The 26,422-nt window shown below is 54.1% G+C and overlaps 7 protein-coding genes across 7 annotated transcripts; 1 reads left to right on the forward strand and 6 right to left on the reverse strand.

Moving 5' to 3' along the window:
• Positions 1–4,344: 4,344 nt before the first annotated feature.
• AP2A2 (AP-2 complex subunit alpha-2) lies at positions 4,345–7,607 on the reverse strand (the record flags this gene model as incomplete). The annotated part of the gene is made up of 7 exons (XM_036635033.1): positions 4,345–4,503; positions 4,553–6,504; positions 6,554–6,888; positions 6,937–7,226; positions 7,281–7,324; positions 7,380–7,393; positions 7,459–7,607. 7 exons carry the CDS (start codon positions 7,605–7,607, stop codon positions 4,345–4,347), a joined length of 2,943 nt encoding a protein of 980 aa, XP_036499886.1.
• Positions 7,608–9,159: 1,552 nt separating this feature from the next.
• Positions 9,160–10,313, forward strand: CGCS363_v003185 (Arginine-hydroxylase NDUFAF5; the record flags this gene model as incomplete). The annotated part of the gene is made up of 2 exons (XM_036635034.1): positions 9,160–9,432; positions 9,492–10,313. The coding sequence occupies 2 exons, from the start codon at positions 9,160–9,162 to the stop codon at positions 10,311–10,313; spliced, it is 1,095 nt and encodes a 364-aa protein (XP_036499887.1).
• A 175-nt stretch (positions 10,314–10,488) lies between these two features.
• Positions 10,489–11,164, reverse strand: ARC15 (Actin-related protein 2/3 complex subunit 5; the record flags this gene model as incomplete). The annotated part of the gene is made up of 2 exons (XM_036635035.1): positions 10,489–10,839; positions 10,910–11,164. 2 exons carry the CDS (start codon positions 11,162–11,164, stop codon positions 10,489–10,491), a joined length of 606 nt encoding a protein of 201 aa, XP_036499884.1.
• A 631-nt stretch (positions 11,165–11,795) lies between these two features.
• On the reverse strand, positions 11,796–13,650 carry vma-2 (V-type proton ATPase subunit B; the record flags this gene model as incomplete). The annotated part of the gene is made up of 7 exons (XM_036635036.1): positions 11,796–12,588; positions 12,638–12,963; positions 13,018–13,179; positions 13,235–13,270; positions 13,323–13,342; positions 13,399–13,483; positions 13,555–13,650. 7 exons carry the CDS (start codon positions 13,648–13,650, stop codon positions 11,796–11,798), a joined length of 1,518 nt encoding a protein of 505 aa, XP_036499885.1.
• A 488-nt stretch (positions 13,651–14,138) lies between these two features.
• On the reverse strand, positions 14,139–15,307 carry CGCS363_v003188 (Hydroxymethylglutaryl-CoA lyase; the record flags this gene model as incomplete). The annotated part of the gene is made up of 2 exons (XM_036635037.1): positions 14,139–14,969; positions 15,038–15,307. 2 exons carry the CDS (start codon positions 15,305–15,307, stop codon positions 14,139–14,141), a joined length of 1,101 nt encoding a protein of 366 aa, XP_036499892.1.
• Positions 15,308–23,646: 8,339 nt separating this feature from the next.
• Positions 23,647–23,835, reverse strand: CGCS363_v003189 (uncharacterized protein; the record flags this gene model as incomplete). Its single annotated transcript, XM_036635038.1, has 1 exon — positions 23,647–23,835. One exon carries the CDS (start codon positions 23,833–23,835, stop codon positions 23,647–23,649), a length of 189 nt encoding a protein of 62 aa, XP_036499893.1.
• Positions 23,836–24,709: 874 nt separating this feature from the next.
• Positions 24,710–26,056, reverse strand: Arsa (Arylsulfatase A; the record flags this gene model as incomplete). Its single annotated transcript, XM_036635039.1, has 1 exon — positions 24,710–26,056. One exon carries the CDS (start codon positions 26,054–26,056, stop codon positions 24,710–24,712), a length of 1,347 nt encoding a protein of 448 aa, XP_036500839.1.
• Between the last annotated feature and the right edge of the window lie 366 nt (positions 26,057–26,422).

Raw genomic sequence — 26,422 nt, forward strand, 5'->3', positions numbered from 1 at the left:
GGGCGGTTACTGATCAAAGGTACAAAGATTCCATGCCTGGAGGGTACTCCCGAGTCGCAGTGCTGGTATTGCAGCCAAGAAGATCTGGAGTGCATCACAGACGGTATTACTGATACCGTTTCTCTTGAATCAGAGCCCGATACATACTCTGAAAACCAGGGTGGAAGCGCTCAGATCCCCTTAGCGGAGGCGTCGCTGGAAGCCAAAGAGGCAGAAATAGAACATACAAAATCCAAGGTGCTCTATGATTTTACCGGGATAACATCAAACGAGCTTACGGTGGAAAGCGGCGACCTTGTTGACATCCTGCATCAGGATGATGGAGGTAGGATCTTATCTAATCGTTGAAAGTGGTGGAAACTAACCTTTCCAGGTTGGTCATTGGCGATGAACGCGAAGCAGCCAGGGCCTGCCTGGATACCGACCACTTACATCGAAGAGCAGACGACTGCTGCGCATGAACAATCTTCCGAGAGCAGCAATTACACGGAAGAGTCTTCGAAAGCCCAAGAGAAGCTATCGAGCGCAAAGGGTGGCATGAAATTTACAAAAGACCAATTCATGGAATTGCTCAAGCAGAGTTTTAAGGGCGAGGAACGTGAGATGTACCTAAAAAGGCATCCGGAGATGTCCCCAGCTCAGTTCGACGAAGCTGCAGCTCGTATTCTCAGCAGGTTGGATTTGGGATCTGCAGCAGACAAGTGGACAACGCATGCGATGTTTTTGGAAAATGAGTTGGAAAAGTTCAGGGAGGACGTGCCGAGACGAAACAGAGATCCTTTGCCAGAATACGAGCCGCAAGGACGTCCCGTTAACGTTCGAGAATCCAACTCCGAAGCTAGGCTTCAGGAGGCACAGTCAGACCCATGGTCTGCTCGTGGAAGTTCCGCAGAGCCCCTAACTACCGAAGCTCTTAAAAAGCCAAGAAGATACCAGGACAGCTCCTCCGGCGATAGTGGCCGTGATGAGAGCGATTACCAACGGGGCACCACAACACGGACAACGCGATATAGTGCTATCGAAAGCGAGGATATCACCATCAAAATAACTGGCAGTGCAGTCCTCAAGATTGGCGGAGCCGAAATCCAGTGTCAGGATGGCGATGAAATCAATCTCAGTCAGCTGGAACGCAATGATGGCGGCGACCAGGTCAGCACGGCTGCAAATGGAGTGGAGGGAACCGAGTCAACGACGATCGCATCTACGACAGAACCCTCGACAGTATGGGACGAGCTGGATGATCTCAAGTCGCAAATCCACCGAGTGGAAATGACGGGCAAGATTCCAAAGACATCAGGGGCCACAATATCGCGTGCTTCCGACGAGCGACCTCCCACCGCTACCAATACCGTCTACTTGGATGAGGGCCCGACCCGCAGAGACTCACGTCCGTTGCCAATCCGTGCCTCAAGGAGCCGCAGGCCGACCAGTGACTACGGCCCCATCTCTCAAGGAGGACCGACTTTCTCTGAGAAAGAAATTGGACAGTCACAGGGACCAAAAGCCCAGCAGGAACAAGATGAAGAAGCCAGCATGAACACAAAATCAGATCCAGTGGACTATCCCACACATCACCCTCAAAGGACTATAGAAGAAAGCCATGAATTCACCGACGCTGATCTTGATTACATTGACGAGTGGGCAAAAGCAGGATTGCCGGAGGGTGTTACACTGGGACAGGCCTTCTCTCAATCTGTAGAACGGATGCTCAACACTGTACCGCCGAGGCTAGAGGTGCCACCGAACGACAAAGACCCAGAGTTATCTGAGTATTCGGACAGCTCAGTTACAGAATACCCCGAACCTGCACCACCTTCGGAACGGACGAGGTTCGTAGATTATACTAGATGACCTACCTGAACAGAAACGACCTCAAGAACTCACCCCTACCGAAAGGGGTATGAAAGAGGGGTCTGAGGTGAACCTGAGGGCCCAGGCGTACAATAATATTGTATACCGCAGCAATCGGGCCACGGTTTAAGAGCCTATCTCTTAGAAACCCATTTATATCCAGATCTTAACATGGCAGACGTACATAGTCGCAATTGAATGCTGTGTTGTTGCTTCAGACGTGCCACGTGGAGAGGTTTCCAGCACTTTAGAGCACTAAGCGAACCCGTTACTCCAACGAACACAGCAAATGACGTTTCACGATAATGACGAAGAAAAACTTAGTAAGAGCACTAGAACAAGTCAACACGGAAACCTGTCACTTGATTTAAACGACAGTGAGCAAATCAACACCTCCGCTCCCTTCACAGGATACCTTTAAGGGATTCCCAAGTCCTAGCCATCCTCCATGTATACCTCAGAAAAGTGACAAACTAAGGAGGAGCAAACCGGAAAAAGCACTTTAATCCGAGGGACGGTATAAGCCACTATGTCATAATGACCGACATTGCCCGATATGCCAGGGCCGACATCATAGCCCAACCGTGCTCTCTTGATGTAGGTCTAGGCTGCGCTTGGAGTTCAGAAATTCTGCTGACATGAGTCTTACAGGATCCCCAGTCGGGCCCAAATGTACAAGGCTACAACTTTCATGCAAACGGGAATGTGTCACCAGTAGGCCCATCTTTGACACGCTCACCCGATAGACTTTAACGTATGACTTTCCAAGGAATGGTTGAGAAGCTTGAAAAGGCTTCAGAATGGTGGAAATCGAGAGCATACACCGGAAGATAACAGCGTCTCATAATGAAGATTTGGTTTTAGAAGGGAGATGTTGCCAACAAAGACACCAACAAGTTTGTCCCTTTGTTTGGCGACGTGCCAGGAGCCGTCTCTGGCTATTATCAAGATTCCCAAGACCCCTTCCATGCAGTAGCTTCAACAACATCAACTGCCCAAGTTTCTCCAGCCCGAGTTGTGATGGCCATCCGGATAGCGATACCTGCCGTCGACAGATTACACGCGTCTTTGGCTTTCCACAGAACCGAATGCTAGCGATACACAACAAAAAAACAATACAGCTGCAAAAGCATGGCAGAGAGTGAGAAATCATCGCTTTGGATGTCCATGAATGAGATGCTGTCGCGCCAGCTGGCAGACATTGGCACGTCCTGGCAAGAGGTGGCCAGTGATCCCCTTTATGAAATAAGTCCAATGTTTGACTCGAATAAGGTTTTCAGCAGAACCAGCATCATACACATCATTTTCACGTTCGTTACGATCCGTCATCATGGACGAACTGACCAGACAATTAGATGGGAAACTGAAGTTGGATGAGGTCCCTGAAGGCGATTCGAAGCCTCAATCAGACTACGTACCGCAGCGGCCGGACTCCGGGAGACCCTACCACTTTTCGGGTCTCGATGCTAAGGTTGCGCCGGAAGGCGGATTTGAGACTTCTAAGGGGCCGGATGGAGAGGCTTCCCAGAAATCAGACGCCATGGAAGCACTGACTAAAGAGATCGAGAGAAAATTGAAGTTGGAAGGCGGTGTTACTGCTTCTTCCAAGGAGCCAGAACCGCATGTGGAGGCCTCCAGCATTCCGGAAACCGGGACGAACTCGTCACCTCAGAATTCGCGGCAAACGTTCTCTTTCACTTTTGACGAAGGAAATCTTCGAACGGCCGCCGGTCCGGGGCGACCCACCGGAAACCAGGCACTCAACCCAAGTGCCCCTGTGTGGACACCTTCACCGTCGACGACGAAAGAGAAACTCTTGCCTATTCGTCTTCGAGAGAGGCCTTCACAGCAGACATCCCGCTCTGAGGGTACACTCAAAAACGAAAAAGATGTACAGCGCTTCGTGGGAACCGAGGGACATACCGATACAGAAACGCAAATCAAGGCCACCTCGAGTGATAGAGTCGTGAACGCCAAGGCCGACCGCCAATCACAAACAATATGCCGGAACGTGGTGATATACGGCCACTGCCGAAACGAAGGGGTCGGTTGCGGTTTCAAGCATCCTTAAAAGTGATCGGTGTGAGACCTAAAAGGGCGAGAACCACCCTTAAGAGGCTGTGGTATCTTGAACGGTTAGCTGCCTTTCGTTGCTCAAGCAAACAACTGGATACCTAGAGAAGAAAGACGGCGCATGTTCACGTTCAAGGTAGATAAATCGGGTAGACCAATATATACTTTTTCATTATACCTCCTCCCACACATCCACCAAGAAGCTACAGGGAACGACTGCTACCAAGATGCCACCCGACGCCACCCCAGTAGCTTTGCCATGCAAAACAGGTGATGATAAAATAAAAAGATGGAAGACACCAGTATAAAAAAAGTGAAGTTTTTGTGGCTTGAAGAAAGACTCGACAGCAACTACATCAAAAAAGGGGTATGTCATTACGGGGGGAGGAGTGTATTACATCGAGGTGGCAAGTGCGTGCGCTATGTGACCAAGATATTGCTGAAAGCATCCGAGATCTCACTCGGGGTTGGGGCTTGGAATTTTTCTTGCGTGTATCCGGCGGCGAGGCGCTCCTGCATCAACTTCAGCAGAGCGGCGGGGACGCTCTCGTCGGTGGCTCGGATGGTGAGACGGATCATCTACATTTTATTAGTAACAGTGGTGAGAGGGATGCAGAGGGGAACAAACCTGAGTTCCGTAGTTCGGCTCCAGGCGCATCAGACAACCAAACTTGCCAGATTCAGAGGTATGCAAAACACTAGCACCGACAAAGTTCTTCGCGTTGGGGTCAACGCCGTCCAAGATGCGCCATCTGAAGCCTTCAACCGTCTGCCTGATGAAGAACTCATTGATCGATCTGTCACCTTTACCGGGCGACAAGCCAAAGATGCCTTGAGCCTCGCGGGGCGCACCGCCAATCTGCTTCCAGCGCTTGAAGAAGTCTTCGGCGGTAAGATCGGCGGGGTCCATAAACTTGTGGGCAGAGAGAGGCAACTTGAGGGTGACAGCCTGCAAGGCACCGGCAAGGTAGCTGATACGTATCGTAGGGCTCTTGTCAAATACTCTCTTGCACTCAAACATGATGACCTGCTGAGATTGTCCGGCCTGATAGATTGTGCTTTCCGGCAGGTTCTTCACGTCCCACGTAAGTTTGCCCTTTTCCGCTTCGTCGAGGTCCAGTGTTGTCGTGAAAGAGCTGAGGGCTGTGGGGATCTTGTTCTTGAAGTAAAGAATGAGACAAGCCATCTGGCCTCTGTACTCGGACCGCACTCCAATCTGGATCTGGCCATCTTCATACAAAACCCCCTCGCCCTTGAGGAGCAGCTTGTTGTATCCGACCTCCCAGTTGGGAGACAAGTGAGCTGCACTTGCCAGGTTAGGTGTCTTCGTCTTCGGCTCTGCAGGACCAATGTTCAACATGTCGATGCCGGCCAAGTCGGTCGCGCCATTGCCATGTCCATTCGTGCCGTTGGCGCCGTTTGCTGGGGGATTGCCGTTGGTGCTGAAGGACCGCTTAAGACCACCGTCCTTGGCCATCTTGAGCTCTGCCACGTCCGCATTGGCATCCTTGCCGCCCACAACCCAAGTTCTCTTATCACTGGTGTTGGCATGCTTCTGATGCACTCTAGCGAGCAGTGCAGATTGTCTCTCGGGGAATGGCGGCATCTCGTCGCACACGGTCCGGAGCAGATCGTCTGTAGGCATCGTCGCTAGTGTCAAGTACTCGCACGCTCTTTGCTGGAGCTCAGAGTCGAGAGTGTGGCTAAACACTTGGAAAGCCTTCAGGAGTTGGGGCTTGATTTCGGGGAACAGGTTGACGTATTTGACGTAGCAAGATAGGATCATGGCCCGTGTACTTGACGAGCAAGCGGCAACCTTGCTTTGAAGAGCCATGAATTGCTCAATTGGGCTGCACTTGGGCTGGTCTGCGATGAGATGACCAAACTCTCCCAAGATGTATGCTCCAATCTTGACCAGCGTCTCGTGGCAGTGATCGGATTTAACGTAATGCAGGGAGTGCTGGGCCGCGTAAACTTGCAACTCCTCGTTATTCGTCACAATTTGGATGACACGCTGCCACACCTCATCGCTTACGTGATCGCCAGCCATGGCGATCAGACGAAGTGAGATGTCCACGTACCACTGAACATCGGTGGCGTATCGCTCAGTCAGAATGGCAATCTTGAGCACCATCTCCTCGCGGATTGCGAAGTCGGCGTTTTGGAGGTAGTGCAGAAGCTCGCCGACAATAACCTGGGCGTTTGAGGAGTCGCACATGCTGTAAAGGAGGTCGAGACCTTTCCTCCGCACACTGATATCCCTGTCCTTGAGAGACCCGATGATGACATCTTGGTGCTGCTTGATGGGCTCCAGAGTGTCGATGCGGGCTGCCAGATGCGTCATCGCTTCCAATCCCAAGTAGCGAACGTTCGTCTCTCTTGAGGTCAGGAAGCGACCGAGGCGAGATGAGATTTGCTTAAGCAGCGCATTCTCGTTGTCCAAGTGAATAATCAAGTTGATGGCCTCGAATAGAACGGCGTTTTGGGCGTTGTTCTGCTGCACGTTCTTGGTCTGCTCCATGGCGAGGTTCAGGATCTTCTGCAGCGACTCACGGATCATGTCCCGAACGTGTGTGTCGTCTGCTACAGTCAGCACGTCTCACACCTGACTCGAAACCAAGCAACTCACCTGAGGGAGGGAAGTACTGCAGCAAACGCAGAAGCTTAACCTGGATCCACGGGCACGGAACCTTGTAGTAGAGGTAATCGGGCGTGTACTCCCCATCAATCAGTATCCTCTTCAACCTCGCAGCGGCCTTCGCATATGCGCCCTTGTACTGGTTGAGGTTGTCCTGGGCGAGCGTCATGACGAGTGATGTGACTGACAGCGCCACACCAATATCCACGTCGTCCATCAGAGAGATGATGCGCTCGGCCCATTGCGGCTGGACGATATCGGGGTTCTTGCGGTACAATCGGAGGAGGGTCAGCGAGGCCTTCTTCTTGACGAATGCCTTAGATGTCCTGCGTCTTGTTAGCTAGAGCTCTCCATCGTAGTACGGCTGCACATACGGCGAGATCAAAAGCCTGTGAACCTCTCCACTCAGAGCCTCTCCCATTTCCCTGCCACCAACGTTGGCAATCGCGTGGAGAGCCAAGCAGTTGAACAGCTCATTGTGGTCCAGCAAGTCCTTTCGTATACTATTGACGACCAGGTGCAGCAGCTCGTGCTTCTCGTGCAGGAAGAGGGTCATGGCCAGGTAACCAATCTGCTTCTCCGAGTACTTATTCGCCGAGATAAGGTTGACCGCCTCGAGGTGGCCGAAGTCGACGTTCCATCCGAGAATGTAAATGTAGAGGAGCTTCGCAATCCGTCAGCGCAAATGCCTTGCCAAACACTGGAGGACCGTCCGTACCTTGCACACGTATTTCTTCTTGTGGTATCCGCTGAGGTTTCCATCTGCTCTGTCGTTAGTGCCGCTACACCACGCCGCCCGTACGCAATCGGTTCTCACCCTTGAACTTTTGACTGCAAGCCAGCTCTGTCAGCACACCGTCACGAGACCGCCATCTCCGGACGCGGGGCACTCTCACCGAATGTTGGCCAGCTCCTTGTTGATACGCTTCTCCTCCAATTCCCTCGCTCTTGCGTTTCTCAAATCAGCAATGAACTGCACCAAGCCTCGCATGTTGGAGTTGTTGCTCGTCGAGCGGCCGAGAAAGCCGCTGCCTCCGGACGACATGGCTGCGGTTGCTGTCGGGTTCGTCGGAGAGTTCCAACTCTATCTGCTCTTTCTCTCCTCGCGTCTTGCCGATGGGTTGGGAAGATCGTCAGCCGGACTGGCGTCGTCGGTGTCGCCACGTCGCGGGCTTGAGCGCGGTCTGAACTCGGTGCTCGGAGGGCGGGGGGAATGATGTTTCTCTCTCTTCGCTTCGATGAGGGAACGTTTCGTTTGCTGCTGCTGCTATGCTCTTCGACGAGCGTGGGGGCGATCACTCCATGCGCGCGAGGAGGTCGTCGAGGTTCTGATCGGGCACCCAGCAGCTTTCGCGTGGCAGAGTGGGCGGCTTTTTGGGTAGGAAACTGATCGGTCGGTTGGACGGTGGACTCGGGCGAATCGAACTCGAAACCGGCCGGCAAGTGCCGCTTAACAATGCGTTTCCCCGTTGGCGTGCGGGAATGTGAGAACTGAACGCGGTGTCTGTTTCTTTTTTCCCCTTCTTCTTGTCGACTCGACCGCAGGGTTGGTGAGTTTCTGACGATTGGTTCAAGAAGCCAGGCAGTTATGTCGACTCCCGACGTTGCACTGGGAAAGTGAAATTCCAAAAGAGCGAAAAAGCAGCAGCAAGACCAGGGAAAGGGGTTCGAGGGGGGGGCGTGTGGGTGAGAAGAGGGACCCGCGGCGGGAAACGACACTTTAGAGCAAGACAGTGGAGGCCCCGGAAGGCTTGGGAGTTGGGACAGAGGTCCAGTGGAATACTTAGTGTTCCGTCTACTTTTGGGCTGTGTGGAGATGGGCAGCGTCCAGTCCGGGACAACAACAGCAACTGTATCTGTAGGTAGGTACGTCTATCTGGTCCGCCTGTCAAAAGAACTCACGGGCACTAAGCCGCTGCAAGGTCAATGTCAGAGCTGCCGCCAGCCTTCAGGTGCCGTACATCATACATGTGCCTTCCACGCCGTAGAGCACCCCGTGTGAGGTGCAGGTAGTTTGCTTGTTGCTTGAAGACTGGGCGCGTCAGGGGTTGCAAGGTACTTCCCCCGAGCGCCGGGCAGTGTAGGGCGCGTGCTCTCTAAAACGGTCTGAACCTGAACCTGTCCACCCCGGCGATGGTGCTGCTTTCCGAGGCCAAACCAATTTCGCAGCACGAGGACGGGACGGGCGGCCTGTGCAGCTGCTGCCCTGGCCTGGACGGAACGTGGAGGGGAGCTGCCGTCGTCGCCCTCGTCGTCGTAGGGGACTGCTCGGCGTGTGTGCCACTGCAAACAGTCAGCCTATCACACACCCCGTCATTGTAGTGACCCAAGTGCAGGCACCTCAGGTCCGGTACGTACCCTCAACACGCTAGACGACGCTGCTCTGCCGTCCTGCATCATCGAAGTCCCAAAATTCCCATTGGAAAGCTGCGGCGGCGGCAAGCTTCCCCTCGTACAGATCTAAAAGAAGAAAAACCTTCTTTTTTTGCCAATTCCTTACTCCCACAGACCCTTCTCTGCCTTCTCCGCAGCTGAAGTACTGACACGTCTACACACTCACATCCTCCATGTCCGCCAGAAATGCATTGCGCCGCCCAATGAACCACGCATTCAAACGCCTGTGCCTCGCGGCCCCGAACCCCCGGCTTCCCACCGGCGCTGTCTCCGGGCTCCTCCGGGGAGGCCCTGCCGCTGCTACCGCCGCCTCTCGCCGGTCAGCCTTCACAGCCGCCGGCGCCCCGACGTTCCAGGTCTTCAACCGCCGCACAAAATGGCTGCAGAAGGAGCGCGCAGCCTCAAATCTCGAGGCCAGCAGACAGGCTGATTACCTCAAAGACGAAGTTGCCTCACGTCTATGCGAGAGGTTACTTGTAAATCTCCCTTCCCTAAAGCTCCAATGGACACACACTAACACGAACCTCACTCCCAGGACATCAAACGCTCCTTCCCCCGCGTCCTCGACCTCGGCGCAAACTCCTGCAACATAGCCCGCGCCCTCACCCGCGAGAACCCGGACCCGGACCCTTCGAAACCCATCTCCCCGCCCCTCGCCACCCGCATCGAGGAGCTCGTCGCCGCCGAGTCCTCCCACTCCCTCCTCCACCGCGACGCCGACCTCCCCTTCAACGCCGACATCAACATCTCCCGCCAGGTCCTCGTCGACGAGGAGCACGTCCCCTTCGAGCCCGCCTCCTTCGACCTCGTCCTCAGCTCCCTCAGCCTCCACTGGATCAACGACCTCCCCGGCGTCCTCACCCAGATCAACAACGTCCTCAAGCCAGACTCCCCCTTCATCGGCGCCATGCTCGGCGGCGACAGCCTCTTCGAGCTGCGCACCTCCCTCCAGCTCGCCGAGCAGGAGCGCCGCGGCGGCATATCCCCCCACGTCTCGCCCCTGGCGGATGTCCGGGACGTCGGCGGCCTCATGCAGCGCGCCGGCTTCAAGATGCTCACCGTCGACGTCGACGACATCGTCGTCGACTACCCAGATACCTTTGCGCTGATGCAGGACCTGCAGGCCATGGGCGAGGGCAACGCCATCCTCGGCCGCGAGATGGGCGCCATCAGGAGAGACGTGCTGTTGGCGAACGAGGGCATCTACAGGGAGCTGCACGGCAACGAAGACGGTAGCATTCCCGCCACATTTAGAGTCATCTACATGATCGGGTGGCACGAGGGCGGCGAGCAGCCCAAGCCCCTACCCAGAGGATCTGGAGAGATCAACCTCAAGGACGTGCTCGAGTCCAGCTAGACACTCCCAGATTCGTTGTAACAAATAATGTAAAAACAAACTCGTAAAAAACGAACAAAAATCTATGGCTTTCATTGTCGGCACGCCCAATCTGTCTACCACTTTTGACCAAAGGCCCATGCCCGCTCGTCATGAACGTCATTATCCACACACAGACACTACTTCCACATCCTCCTTAAACCCGTCTCCAATCCGTCATGACACGGCCGATAGATCCCAGCCCGGCAACATCGACAACCTTCTCGTGCCAGCTAAGCAGCACGCTCATCGCGCTGCCGACATTCTCGTTCGTGCCACCGGGCCGTCCGCCGATCTGGCTGAACCCGCCAGGCGCAGCCTGCGGCGGCGGCGACCTCAGCCCCGAGGAACCACCAGCGGAACCCGCCATGCCCTTGTAGATGTACTTCATGAGGACGTCGAGCAGCTCGGGGCCGCCGGGGGATCCGTAGATGGACTTGAGCAGGGGCGTCATCTCGGAGGCCTTAATGGACTGGAGGACCTCGGTGATGGTTTGGAGGTGGGCGTCCTATAATACACGCAACCGTTCAGCAACCTCGACCAACGTGCCATGCCCGCAAGATTCAAGTAAAACTTACCTTGGCGGCATCGGCGCCGTTGTACACCGGAAACTCCAAGCATCCCCTCAACGCACCCTCCGCATCACCGCCCCTCAACAGCTGCCTGACCTGTCCAGCCAGCCCGCGAACCTCGGACTCGTCGATCTCGGGCTGAGGAGGGTGCAGCGTGGAGGTGTCAAAGTTGTGCGGCGAGTCCTCCTGCAGGGCGTCGATGTTGATGGTGCGCCAGGCGTCGCTGAGCGTAGCAGACGTGTGCTGCTGGATGATGGACATTGTGGCGGCGAGCTCGATGGGCTGAAAGCTTCGAGGTGTGTTGTGGCAGGTGATATGGCGGGATTAGGGTGATCGTGTCACAAGACTAGCTGTGTCGGAAGTCTGCCGTTGTCGTCGCTCGCTCTGTGGAATTGGCGGTCGGCGTGTCGTGGGTTTGCTCGGGAATCGTGCCTTGCGTAAGGTCGAGGTGAGGTAAGGTAGCCGCAGCCGATGGTGGGGAGTTGGCTTGGACATGGTGTGGAGGGTGTGGGGTTCGACGAGGCGGTGCGGCTGGTTGACGAAGTTGGCCCGTGCGGCATATGAATCCACGGCCAATATCAAAGCCCGCTGCAGATCAGCTTCCAGTGCATATGCGCCGCATAGAGACATGCCCGTTGTAGAAAACGATCACAATCTTGGGCAACCCATTTAGATCAACTAATTATATTGAATTCCAAAGCAAAACATGACAAACATTGCACTTGAACCGCGACATGATAGGAACTACTAATTGCATGCCACTGTCTAGGTCCAAAAGTCGCCCACACTCTCGGGCCCCTCATACGTATACACAAGAGGAGGCCGACGATCCCTCCGCTGTCGGCCCTCGAGGATATCATGCCACCGCACGCACGGCGTCTTCCGCTTATGCTTATGCGTCAATCAGGTTCTCCTCGTTCTGCTGCACCTGCTGCCTCTGCTTGCCCTTGTCCTTGGCCTCCTTCGCCGCACGCTGGTAGAACTCGTTGAGGACCTTTCCGGGAATACGGTTGAGCAACTCCTTGGGGTAGAGACGGAGCAAGCTCCACGCGAGGTCGAGAGACTCGAAAATGCTACGCGACTCGTACTGGCCCTGGTTGATGAACTGGCGCTCGAACTTCTCGAGGAACTCGAGGGAGAGCTTGTCCTCGGCAGACAGAGCCTCCTCACCGACGACTGCCTTCATGGCAGCGGCGTCACGACCGATGGCGTATTTGGCGTACAGCTGGTTGGAAACATCACCGTGGTCCTTGCGGGTCATGCCTTCACCGATGGCAGACTTCATGAGACGAGAGAGCGAAGGCAGGACGTTGATGGGCGGGTAGATACCACGGTTGTACAGACCTCTGTCGACGAAAATCTGGCCCTCCGTGATGTAGCCCGTCAAATCGGGAATGGGGTGAGTGATATCCTCGTTGGGCATGGTCAAAATAGGGACCTGGGTGATGGATCCGTTGCGACCAGCCACACGACCGGCTCGCTCGTAAATGGTGGACAAATCAGTGTACATGTAACCGGGGTAACCACGACGACCCGGGACTTCTTCACGTGCGGCAGACACCTCACGCAGAGCGTCGCAGTAGGCCGACAGATCGGTCAGAATAACGAGAACGTGCTTCTCGAGCTGGTAGGCGTAGTATTCGGCGGTAGTAAGGGCCAGACGGGGAGTAATAATACGCTCGATACTGCGGGCTGTCAGTCAAAGGTCTTTCAAGAGATGTTGGGTGAACTCACGTAGGATCGTTGGCAAGGTTGAGGAAAAGAGTGACACGCTCCAAGGAACCGTTCTCCTCGAAATCGCGGGTGAAGAATCTGGCAGTCTCCAAGTTGACACCCATGGCACCGAAAACGATGGAGAAGTTCTCCTCGTGGCCGTCGTGAACACCCTTGTTGGTGACACCCTTCTGCTGGACGAGACCAGCCTGTCGGCAAATCTGGGCGGCGATTTCGTTGTGCGGCAGACCAGACGAAGAGAAAATGGGGATCTTTTGGCCACGGGCGATGGAGTTCATGGTGTCGATGGCAGAGATACCGGTCGAGATCATTTCTTCGGGGTATTCCTAGCTGCCGTTAGCATTCCGAGTGCGACCGTGGTCTGGGGAGGTTTAACATACACGGGAGAAGGGGTTGATGGGACTGCCGTTGATGTCGAGGTAGTCCTCGGCGAGGACCTTGGGGCCCTTGTCGATAGCTCGTCCGGAACCATCAAAGATACGACCAAGCATGTCCTCCGACACACCGAGCTTCAAGCTCTCGCCCGTGAACTCGACTTTCGTCTGTCGTCTATTTTAGCGCACGTCACCCAGCATAGAGATGGCGATGATCTCATACCTTCTTAACATCGATGCCTGACGTTCCCTCAAAGACCTATTTCCATCGTTAATCGGTGTTATTCGAACGATCGCTTCGTTTCGCATACCTGAACAACGGCTCGGTCACCTATGGTTATTGTCAGCACACGGGTCGAGTTGGATGCGTGTTGGATGGGTAAATACCTCGAGCCTCGAGGACCTGGCCCTGTCTGTTGGTTCCATCGGGAAGGGTCAGGGAGACAATCTCGTTGTATCTGGGGAATTTAACCTGCATTCAAGTCAGCGCCCGCATTCGACAGTATTCTTCCGCGAAGTCGCAGCCGGCAGGGCGACACGCACATTCTCGAGAATGACGAGGGGTCCGTTGACACCGCCGACGGTGTTGTACCGAATTCTCGGCACAATCGAGTAGGAGGGCTCGCGCGGGTCACTCATTGCGTCGACAGTCAATGAGACAGCGCCCGATTATAAGAAATGTGCGGATGGAGGGGGCGAGGGGGTCGATAGGAAGGGCGTGGTCGGGCGGATGGTTGAGCGACGGTTGGTGATGCACCGGTAAGGTAGCTGAAGGAGGTTGGCAGGCGAGTGTCGTCTACAGCGATGCACTGGACTGGAGCTTGCTTCGTCTCGGTGGAGCCTGTTCGGCAAGCTGGTCACAGTGGCGCCGATAAGATCCCTGGTGCAGGCCAGCGCGCGGGCCTGGAGCTCCCAGTGTCAGCATGAACTTTGGGCGCTGAGGTGCATTGTGGCAGTGACATCACATGACTGGCACCTGCCTCCCCCCCGCCTGCTGCCCGTTCCAATGGACGTCTGCAAACGGATGAAGGAAGTGTCAACGGATGCATTCCAGCGCAAGTAGGAAACATGGCGAGGCATGTACTGCTTTGAACTAGGTAATTGAATTGAAATCCCTCGACTACAAATTAAGCGGCCGACGCCTCACGGGCTCTGGCTCCCAACACCGCCTTCCCAACGGTGCTGTCGTTGGACTTGCTCAGCTCCCCCGTGATCCACGCGCCAATATCAGACATGGCGTCCAAATCGATGCCCGTCTCCATCCCCAGACTCTCGATGAAGTAAATCATGTTCTCCGTAGCCACGTTACCAGTCGCACCAGGGCTGTAAGGGCACCCGCCAAGTCCACCAACACTGCTGTCAAAGGTGCGAATGCCATGCTCCAGGGATATAGCGGTGTTGACCAGCGCCTGGCCGTACGTATCGTGAAAGTGCATCGCAATATCCTCGTTCCTGATACCCGCCGACCGCATGCAGCTCAGGAGCTCCTTCGTCCGCGGCGCGGTGCCCATGCCGGTAGTGTCGCCCAGCGAGATCTCGTCGGCGCCAGACTCGAGCAGGTCCGTCGCGATCTCGGCGACCTTGTGCGGGTCCACGTCGTAGCCCTCGAACGGGCAGCCGAGGACGACCGAGACGTAGGCGCGGACGCGGAGGCCGGCAGCCTTTGCGTCGCGGATCACCTCGCGGAAGCGGTCCAGCGATGTCGCAATGTCGCAGTTCAGGTTCTTCTTGGAGAACGACTCGGTAGCAGCCGCAAAGACCGCGACCTCAACCGCGGGTGTCGACGGATCGGCCGAGGGCTGGAGCTGCGAAGCGAAGGCGCCGGGATACTTGGCCAGCAGCGCCTGGGCGTTCTGCAGGCCCTTGGTATTCGGTGCGAGGAAAGAGTACGATATTTGAGAGGGCGAAGAGATCTTTTTCGTGAGGATGTGCTCGAGAATATCGTTCGAATTGGCCATCTGCAGGCATCCGGTATTAGCAACGAAGCTCTAGCCGTAAGTGCGATTAGGCTAATTCAAGAGCTCACCTGGGGAACCCATTTGGGTGCGACGAAAGAGCCACCCTCAATCGTCGACAAGCCTGTCCTGGCGAGCTTCTCGATCAGCTCGATTTTGGTGGCGAGGGGAATTGTCTTCTTCTCGTTCTGCAGGCCATCGCGTGGGCCGACCTCGACGAGCTTGACGTAGTTGTCGCGGGGAGGCTGCTGGATCGGACCGGTAGCGGTCGCAAAGGTTCGTAGAGGACGGAGCTGCGTCCTTCTGCACGCCCGACAAACTGCTGGACGGATGGAAAACATTTTGGGAGTTGAATTGTCGTCAAGAGCCAACGAGGGGTCGATCGGCAACAGGTCGCAAAGGCGACTCCAAGAGCTGGGGCCCAGGAGCTTGGCCGCATATCGTCGGCTTCCATCAGTCTTCGATGGACCTCGGTATCACCCAGGTGGCACCGCCTGGCACCACTCAATGCCAACTTTCTGCATCCCTGCGTCTTCGCGGACCGACTCCCGCAACTCCATCAACGCTGTTGACCCATAATTCTCGTGATAGCTTCATGAAGCTCACCACAGTACACAGCTCTCGGGGGTGAGGCGAGGTGCCTATTTTTGAGATGACATTCATGATATTCCAAACTTCAATCACCGAACAAAAGCTTTTCAAGTTGCATCCAAGTACTCGGTAGCTCTTGAACATCTGCTCTAGCTAGCGTACTGCACAGTTCAACACCATCCCCAGGATGCAGCCGAACGACACAGCAAACAGAGCTGGGCACAGACTGGACCCAGCACAATTGACTCTGCTTTTCGGGTCTTTATGGCAATATATCTATCTCTCTTCTTACTTAGCTACCTTGCTACCTACCGTGGACTCGTTTCCGGGATATCGAGTCGCTCGTTGACAGCATGTAGTGTATGTAGCCTTTGAGTAAAATACTTTAGGCGGCCACTTTGCTGTACACATACAGAACCTTCCTTCCGTTTCTCGAGATCTGTGTGTCTTCAGATCGAGAAGTCAGCCTCTCATTAACCCTTTTTGCTCTCTGCCTTATTTCTCACCATGGGTGAACTAGCAAGTGCGCACACGCGAGCTCAGTAAGTGTCATTCCAGCGTCACCCGAGCCTCGGAACTGGAAATCACTTCTTGAGTTACACTCTGTACTACGAGGGGCCTCATCAGACCGTGGTTGTAAGTCACCTTTAGGTGAAAAGTAAGGGATGTGGGCTAATGAAGATCCAGGTCATACTCGTCCTGCAAACTCCGTACTGCTTGCGCGGCTTGTTAGAAGCGTATGTCCGCTCGTCAGAGTCAGATTGTCTGCCCAGCCGTCCGTCCAAACGATGGGCTCCTAAGTGCTCTTACCTCTCAGTTCACAATCGCTGTCTGTCGACCTGGAATCAGCAAAAAGAAAAGGTAAAAAAGAACAACAAAAGAAAAAAAAATTGAAAAAAGGTCAAAAAGTTCGGATCGAAGCCAGGGCCCTGGGTCAATCCTATGAAAACCCAACATAGGATTTTGCACTTAGAGATTAACGTGTTCAGCCATGCACGCCCGGTAACTGCGAGCTAGTTATCTGGGATTTGGAAGGCCAAGCGACTCACTCCTTGATAAACCATACAGTGGGCTGAGCAAGTTAAGCTGGCAAGGTGCCTCCGCCAGGGAGTATCTTCACCCTCGTCTGATCTACCCAGGCGCCACCTCTTCACCCAGCAGCTTCTCAGGTACCCACCCTAGTACCACAGCCACCGATACCGGTACCTTTCCTCGCGAAGCGAAGGCCATAGATGGTGCGGCTACGATTCCGAGGCTGAACATACCCTATGGGGCGGCTGGTACTTTGGCTGTGCCATTTAGGCTTGCTGTTGCTGCTGTTCTGGAGGCATCGGCTCCTTCTGCATGGCTCGTTCTTTTGCAACACACTATCCATCCCCTAAGCATAGAATTTGGCGACATTTGGACACTAATTGATCAGCTACCTAGGTCGCAGCACGAATACAAAGATGATATCTTCCTTTAAGTACCTCCCGCTATCGGTATGGAGTTCGGTGACCTGTGGCAGCAAAACTGACGCCCACCTATTTTCTCAGGTAATGGCATTTCTCAAACACCTCACCTCGTCTGCTAGGTACCTAGGTATGGTACTGAAACTTTGTCGCAATGGAAACCTCGGGAATTCCACTCATACGAAGCACCTGGAGCGCTGCCGTATGCTTCCGTATCCGGACCAGCTTTGCCAGGTATCTCTAGAAAGTTCTCAAGTCTACCACTGAGTAAGAACAAATTTTCACCCATATATAGAGTTCAGATCTTTCGGTGCAGGCCGGGTGAAGATGGTCCATGGAAGTTATCGGAAAGAACCGTATGCAGCAGGTACTTGCCCAACCCACCTTCCCTCTCCACAGGTCACCACACTTTGCTGAATCGCGAATCTTTTGCGCACATGACCTTGGTGTCAAACCGCTTGGTGAGCAGCAAGGTCCTTCTTGTGTCCTCTCATTGTCAGCGCGGTGCCGGGAAGGGGCCAAGATGAAGAGAGGAAGGAGCGAGATTTTCAGAATTGAGGCAGTCACGGCTCCTCTGACCATAGTACCCGCGTACCTCGGGTGGATGATTCACTTCCAGCAACAGCTCAAGAGTCATTGGGTTCTGACTGTCGAGCAAGGTGGGAGCGGTCATGGCTCACTGTGCACTCCACCGGGGTGCCCCCAGTCGCCTTTTTTTCCACAGTGCTACGGACACTTAGAAGGAAGGAAGGGTGTGCGCAGGGTGTGCGCGACCAAAGTGAGGCAAGTTAAGGTAGGTAGACTGTGCAGGAGCCAACAGGTAGGGTGGGGTGTAAATTCAGGGGCGTGTGGGAGAAACTTGACAGGCAGGGGGGTGGCAGAGAGGAAGGGGTGGCAGAGAGGGAAGGGAGGCTGCGAAAGGGGACGTGTGAGGAGCTGTCACGATAGACTCAAATTCATAAGGGTGAGTGAGATGGGCAGAAAGATTGGGTCATATGAATGAAAATCAAAGTTTCCAGGTGAATTTTGGGGCTGTGTCTAGTTGTTGTTTTCTCTTGGGGCGTGGGTGATTCCCAAGCAAAGAGTAGGGGCAATGGCAAGTAAGTGGCCCGGCATTGCGGTGAGATGAAAATGCGCGAGAAAGAAAACTTTAGGCCGAAGAGGGAGGATAATATCGTCAGCTTCAATTACTACAGAGAAACCAGCAGAGAACGCTGCAATATTCGCAGCTTCGCGATCGCCTCACGTGGCAGCTGAGAGAGGACGTGGGCCCCCGGCCAGGCAGTCGCGTAAGGTGAGGGCACAACACAAAGAATCGCGTCAACCACGAGCACAACGAACGATACGAACTACAACAAAAGCAGGACCCGGGGGCATTTAGCTCAACGCAGGACCAACTCGTTCGTCAGCGGTCAAGGGACGCCTTGGCCGCTGGCACAATGGTATGAGGTCTAGGATCGAGGAGGGTGGTGTGGAGGATATGGGTTCGAGCCTACGCGACGACAGGCAAAAACTACCGATCGATCGAAAATTCCCGGCTTGTGCACCAGAGATTAGCCCACACCGGTGGGTGAACTCTTTTGCTATTTTGACCTTAGATATTACTGTCGCATTTCATTTTGTTTCGCAGCAATTGAGTTTTAGATGTACTGCGTTAGATCTTTTATTTGTGCTGATATCCAACTGGGTTTGAGCGTCACTTGTGTTGTGATATCCACCCCTGAGCGTTAATTGTTGTGATTGCATCCTATATAAACAGACACTGTTTGACTGAAGCCCCACCTCCTCCCATAGTACGACCTCTTTGATGGTAACAAATAAAACCAGCGACAGATACACAGCGTCAGTTTGTCAATTGGATGGGTCGCTTAACCTGGCTGGGCAGCGACTCCTTGGATCCTTCGTTCGCATTGATCCACCGCAGGCTTTGCCAATTGACGGCCGTCCAGACGCTTGCCATCAAGATGGAATCAATGCGAATATCAAAACTATCGATACACCGCTCTCTTTTAGAAGAAACTCGTGGTCAAGCTAGCATGATATGAACGCCCCCTGAGAGTCTGCAGACACCCAGCCATCGTCCAACAGCCGTCATGCCCATTCCTTGATCGCGACCGACGCATAATTCTACCTTGTCCCTTTCATGTTCACTATCTGTCTACCAATATCATATTTCTCAGTCTCTCTTCTCAGTCTCGAAAGGTAAGGGAGAGGAGAGGGCGTCCCGTCTCCGGTAACGCAGCACCAACCCGGATGTGCTCTCTCTCTCTTTTCCAAACGCTTCTTCGATGACCCAGATAGTACTACGGGGTGATTACGAGAAGAACACCAAAAGGGTTGAAATCGTCTCCCAGGCATGAAATTTTGGCCCCTTCGCACCCGGGGAGCGTTCTGGGCGGTCAGAGCAGGAGGGCCAAAGCAGAGCACTCGCCATCAAGCTCGCGCTGTATACCTTGCCGGAAAAGATTCAGATACGCACTTGACTCACATTGTGATGTTTTCTTCGCCAATTGATGGCCGTGGGAGGCGCTGGACGCTCATTTACGGCCACTTACACTCCTATCCTGCTGGTTTGTAAACCACATGTCGTTGTTTTACGGACAAGGGTACCTGGCGGAGATGGCTTGCGGGGAACCTTAAAATTTTCCGCGGACGCACATGTCCCCGATTTTTCCAGGAACACCCGTGCGAGGGCGTCCAGCAGCCCAATCAGGTTGATCGCTCCCCTGGCTCTCGTTACCAGTGCCTGACTGCCCCTGATTCCAATGTAAGCGCAGCGCCCCGATAATTTCGACGACATCGCTCGGCAGAAACCACGGTATGTTCTCAATTGCTCGCGATTGCGCATCCAATTTGAACCAAACTGATAGCATTCCAATCGAGTCTGTAGTGAAGTTTTTGAGAATTGTGACGGAACCAAAAAAAAACTGCCTGTCCACCCTGACAATTCGCTAAACCCTGGTGCCTAGGCAGGCGTGTAAGTCGACTTGATATGCGCATAACACCGTCATTTTCTGCATTTCTTACCAATCTACACCGGCAGAACACCTCTTCAGCGCTTCTTTTTGCTTCTCTGGCGTCGTCAAGCTTTCCCCTACAAACCTTCAGCATCTTATCGTGTTGCTTACACTGTCTCGCTCGCCAGCAATGCCCCAGCTCATGGCCAACAGGCTCAAGACTTACTCACTCGCCCGTAATATTGTCTACCCAGGTCCCGAACAAAAACTCTGCTGAAGTCAGATATCTGGGGCTAATCGGTACTTTTCAGCCGGGTCAAGATGAAGTACTCCAGAGGATGGAGGCGCATGGATGGCTATGGAGCAGGTTGTACCCTCGTCATCGGTGCGCAGCTGCCAATGACACATTCTCATCGAGCTTCAAAACCCCTTTGATCTTCTTCAGTACGGACTGTAAACTCAACTGGGCGGCGTCGTGAAGCCTCAAGTCGTGAACATAGAGGGTGCAATGTGGTCAACCCAAATGGGGTGGCAACTAGCCAGAGTCATCGGTGGAATCACCAGACAACTTACAGGTGTGAAATGGCTGTCGAGAGTTGAAAGGTCTGTAAACCTATATGCCAAAAGCTCGAGAGGTTCCTAGAGTCATAGTATATAGAGAAAATCTCGCAGCTCGAGGAGTCTGCCTCGTTTCTTTCCTTCTCTGCATCATCGTAACGATAGGTCAGATTCTCTCTAGTCTTCCATCATCGTAACGATACATCGCCGTCTTCCATCATCTTCACGATAGATCACTGCCCTTCTATTCGCCTGAATAACCCGTATACACGTGGTCGGTTTCATCATATACACTCCTACTGCAACACTACACACACCCCCTGACTCTATCGACGTATCGAACCAATGGATTACCAGAGTCAAAACGAGCAATTTATGGAGAGGGGCGTCACCCAAGCGGGTTCGGACGACGTTGTTAGTTCTAACAATGAAATCCACCCCCAGGCCTTCCCCCCGGCCACCCACGAGGAAATTTTCAACTTCCACGTAGAAGAGGAGGATGTACTCTTCTACGAGAGGCTCACCGAAGCACTCCGAATTGACGCCCAGTCGCCACCCAACAACCTCTTGGACGCCGAGCAAGGCATGGTAGCCGTCGCTACCGACGAGGCGAACAATGGACAGGCTTCCTTCTACTCACAGGCGCGCCCCCAGGCCAACTACGACGACATTTCCCGCCGCCTCTCCCGAGAAGAGATGGACGCCTACAGTCGCGACATTTTGGGCCCCAACAACCTCTTGGGCTTCGAGCGAGACATGGGAGTGAACAATGACCAGGCTCCCGTCCACTCACACCACTGCCCCCAGCTGCCCCGCTATAACTCCCCATTCAACCCCTACGGTAACTACGAGTCGATTGTTACCAACACGCCCAGCCAGCCCCCGTACGTCAACGCGGCTGAACTTCAGAACAACGGCGGCAACAGCTGCCAAAGGGTCGTCACCCAACAGATGGCGAACCCCGGTACTGGTTTCTCAGGTACCGGTGGCTTCCATCCTCGGACCATCGCCCAGGTCCCCAAGCCGTCCGAATACATGGACGTAGACTCCTTCCCCGCCAATAACATTGATCCGGCGATCCTTGAGGACACCGTCGCCGGTCAGCTCTCTACTCCGGTCCCAGCCCCGATCTCCGGCGACGGCAACGGCAACGGCAACAACGAGGGCAACGGCAACGACAAGGGCAGCAGCAACAACAACTTCGGGGTGGGGGCGGCCCCACCTCAGCCTCTCATCGTCCCTGAAGCCCTCAAGCCCAACACCGCGGGCAACAGGGTGAAAAAGCAAGCTGCCACCAAAAGAAAAGTGAGCAGTAAAAGCTGCTCTAATTGCAGATCCTCGAAGCTCCGTTGCACACAAGTTGAGGGCCGCAATGCTTGCCTCAAGTGCGTGAAGGGTGGCTTGTCTTGCGACATGGGCCGGACGACCGATAAGCGCACGAGGGAAACCAACCGGGACAAGCTCCTTCGAACCGTCGAGGGATGCAAGAAGTACCTGGCAGATCTGCTGATCCTGATCTACAGCATAAAGATCGCGAACGACCAGGGCAAGCTCAACGACAAGATTTCCATGATTAGGAGCCAGCTGTCACAGGGCCTTCCCGGTAACAGCCTCTTGTTTTATGCCGTCACACAACAGCACCTGACACCCCAATGTGAGCAAAGGGCTCAGGCGTGTGTTCGCCTGGACGCGCTCGCCGGTCTACAATTAGACCTCCAAGGCATCGAAAACAACCTTGCCAAAATGCGCAAAACGGTTAGCCAATGTGTTGAAAAGACCAAGGAACTCGTCAGGATGTTGGGCCGATACCTTCACGTCCTGATGGATGATGAAGACCATTTTGGGGACGCCGAGATATCCTTGTGCACGGTCATAGATTCAGGGACCCCTTTCAGTCAAATCGACACCGATATGAAGGACCAATTCAGCTATATCGCTGACAATAGTGATCTTGTCAAAAGTCTCGTTGGTCATGTCGACAAACTCAAAGCCGCCTAGGAGACAAGAGAGACCGAGACGAGAGAGACGGAAGAGATGAGAGGGACGAAGAGGGACGGAGAGGGACGAAGAGGGACGGAGAGGGACGAAGAGGGACGACGAGGGACGGAGCAAGACGACGGGCACGAGAGACGGAGCGAGACGATGAGGGACGATGAGAGACGGAACGAGACAAGGCTAACGGAACGAGATGAGGGAGAGGGAAGGAACAGCAAGGTTGATGTGACGCCTGATTCACTCCACAGGTCTCGATCCACATACTACAAGGAGAACGACAGGGCTTTGTAGGGGCGATTGATAACGCACAATACAACTTCGTTATCACATTTTGGTTCCGTATCTGTAATTTGATGTGATATGATGATGAGTCTCCGGTGGTGACTGTCTGGAAGAATCGGAAGACCCCTGCCGCGTAAACCCCTACTGAATGAGCTCCCAACTTCCTCGATGTCGGAAAACTCGAGTGTCCGCGAAAGAGATATCCCTGTATTGTTGTCGGCTGTTGTTACGCAGGAGATCATCACAATGACTGAACAATTTCACAAGGCCTCGGACGGATCTTGACAAACCGTAGGAAACATCACAAAGTGACGACAATTGGTAGCCGGAACACGTCTCGTAAGCGGCGAAAGGCTTCCATATCAATTACTTCGAGACACTCTTACGATGCTAATTCAACGGGACGACTGTTCCCCTCTACCTCTGCCGCCCTTGTATTTGAGGATAGCTCAATCGGCGTCGGGTACATAATCTCCATCTCTCTCTTCAGCGACATAGCCCGAAATACCGTGCTTGGTATCATAAGTTAAACCTTGGTGATTGTGGTCTCCTTCTGTAGGAGTAACCTCAGGCCGAGAAACACGTTCGTCCCTTTTCTGCCTCCTCTTTCGTAAGCCGACGAACAAGACACCTCCAACCAGAGCAAGAAGTCCAACAACTATCCCTACAACAATTCCAGCTATAGCTCCTGGCGACAAATCATTTCCTCTTCCGCTTTGGGTGTCGAAATCAACATCCTTGCCGTAGAGCGGGAACACCGGATGAGTGACATAGATTGGCCCCGAACTCGACGGATCCGATACCGAAACTTTTCTGTAAGAGCCATAAATCGTTTTTCCTCCGCTTTCAGAAGCCCTGATCCAGACCTCTGTTGGCGTCTGAAGAAGACTCGTACAATCCCGCCATGGTGGGCCGATGGAAGCTGTTAGACAATTCCACCCCCCTGGGGGACAACACCAAGTTTGGACGTATTTGCCAGTGGGGACGTTGTAGGTAAGGGAAGTCGTACATGCGGGTGTCCAGCCGCTGATACATGCTGTGCCCGGGTATCCTAAAGTGAACGCTTCACCTACATTCAGAACATTGTCAGCGGAAGTACCCTTTCTTAATCAAAGCGGGAGTCACCATGGATGAGCCGAGATGAACGTACTGAAATCATCGCCCGCTGGGGACTGCACATCTTTGTAAGTCGTTGGAAAACATTCTTCAGGAAAAGAAGCTACTGAAGAAGTAATGAATTTGTCGGCCCAGCAGCTGACTCCGCGAGTGATGCTCTCAGTCTTTACTTCGTTGCATAAGATGGACCTGGGGAAATGGGTGCATGTGCTGGCTAGGGGAGTAAAAGCCACGGTTTGTGGCGGAAGTGCAAAGGTTCTCTGTAAAGACGAGTAGCCCTCTGAATCGTAAAAGACTGTTTGCAACAACGTCTGGTAGGTAGTTGTTGAAGATCCCATAGCTTCTTGAGTACCTAGCTTGAAGCTTGATTTGGGTTGGAGGGTTTCAAGGGAGAACAATGAGCCATGTCAATCAGAGAAACAATCAAATTGAAACTCGCATCCAGATCCCCGGGACAGGGACCATGTCCCAGGCTTTATGCAGGTAGGCTGTTTCACGAGATCTTGACTACCATGACATTGGTACTTGCACTCATAGTTTCACAGAATGGGGCTAGTCTATGTTTTCGGTCATACTTGAGACGAGATTTGAATTATCTAGTTGCATAGGTCGTGTATCGGGGGATAGCTGTTCACAGTAAGACAGGGTTCCACGACTGTTCTCACTACTGTCCAAGGTGAGACTTTGGAAATCGTCTAGAACCGCCAGCTTCAGCCTTGGATCCACAACTGCGCGTTGGACGTCTAAGATATTTGTTCATAGTCTAATAGAAGCTCAAAATATACTTGAGCTCCTATCGGAAGAAGTCCTTCAACGGATCAGGGGGCGCCGGGTCCTTCGTCAAACTCTTCTGAAATTCTGTCCTCAACCTCATCATCGGCTGCAAGACCCACGTATTGAAAGCCAAGATGTCCGTCTCTTCCTTTGGATCCCTCACTGTGTTGAACAAGTACGGCGACTCGAGATGGCCCGAGGACTGGTTGACCTTGGGCTCCCACACCAGGTGCAGCTTCCAGTCCTTCCATTTGACGGCCCGCAGCTCCTCCTTGATGTAGAAGAGGAACCCCTCCCTCTCGGACTTGACCGTGCTTGGCTGCTTGAAGAAGGCCGTCTGATCGATGCCGTCAATTGGCCGTTCCTTTGGCAGCTTGGACCCGGTCATGGCCAGTACGGTCGTGAAGATGTCCGTGACGTGAACGATCTCGTTGGACGTCACACCCTCCGGGACCTGGCCAGGCCAGCGAATGATGAACGGCACGCGCAGGCTGCCCTCCATAGCCGTGTGGTACGTCCCGGACCAAGGGCCGGCGGTGCCCCGGTACGGCTCTCTGAACTCAGGCCCGTTGTCTGAGGCGAATATGAAGATGGTGTTGTCCCTAACCCCCAAGGAATCGACATGATCCAACAGCTCGCCGACGCGGTAGTCCATCTCGGCCATCGAGTCCGCAAAGTCACCCTGCCCCGTCTTCCCAGAAAAGTCTTTGTGAGGCAGAGTCGGGAAGTGAAGGTGGACGAGAGGATGGTAGAGGAAGAAGGGCTTCTCTGCCTCCACCTGCCGTGTAAGCCAGTCTTTTGATCGCTCGACCAGCATCTCGTCAATCAGCCGCCTAGCCTCGAGGTCGTAGATGCGAAAATTCTCCGAATCCTGTCCAGCTACACCCTTCATGATGTACGGAAGCTCCGCGACCTCGGGCGTGTACCCGATGGCCGAGGTGAACTGCGTCTCGTCCGTGGTCCTCGGGATCCCGAACCATTCGTCGAAACCGCGATCAGACGGATACCGCCCAGGGACGTCGCCCAGGTGCCACTTCCCATGGTGTGCGGTGGCGTAGTGGTTGTCCTTGAGGCACTCGGCGAGCGTCTTCTCCCACGGGGTGAGACCTTGTGGGAAGCCGGCCGGGACCGACTGTCGGCATCCCGTCCGGATGGGGTGGCGCCCCGTCATCAAAGCGGACCGCGTGGGCACGCAGTCGCTTTCGACGTTGAAGTTGTGCAGGAGGAGACCCTCTGTGGCGAGCTTGTCGATTCGGGGAGTCGCGGCGCCCCGGAGAGCGCCTCCGCCGTAACATCCCAGCTCTCCCCAGCCCAGATTGTCGGCTAGAGCTAGGACGATATTTGGCCGATTTGGATCGCGAGACATCGTTTGAGCGCAAGAAGAGTGCCGTATCAATGGGGCTGTTTGAATTTGGTCTCCTGCATCAACCGGCCTGGGTTAGACAATGAGGTTATATGCATAATGGGCGACCGGCGTTCGCCTGATGGCCGTTGTCGCTGACCTCCGATCGCGTCACCGGACGGAGATGACCTCCGTTGCGCTGCTCAATCATGAGACAGACAGTCGTAAAATGACTAACAAAACAATTCCGTTTGTGCTTTGCTGCTGTTTCGCATTTGACCAAACTGAGATTGAACCAGGACGCAGTCCAGCTCGAGGAGAATGGTATCGCGCAATAAGGTTGAACGTGAGCAAATGCATGTACTGATGTATCAAGGCCGTGCGTGCACT

The sequence above is a fragment of the Colletotrichum siamense genome, assembly GCF_013390195.1.
Source record: "Colletotrichum siamense strain Cg363 chromosome Unknown KSG_Cg363_contig02, whole genome shotgun sequence".
Lineage (NCBI taxonomy): Eukaryota > Fungi > Ascomycota > Sordariomycetes > Glomerellales > Glomerellaceae > Colletotrichum > Colletotrichum siamense.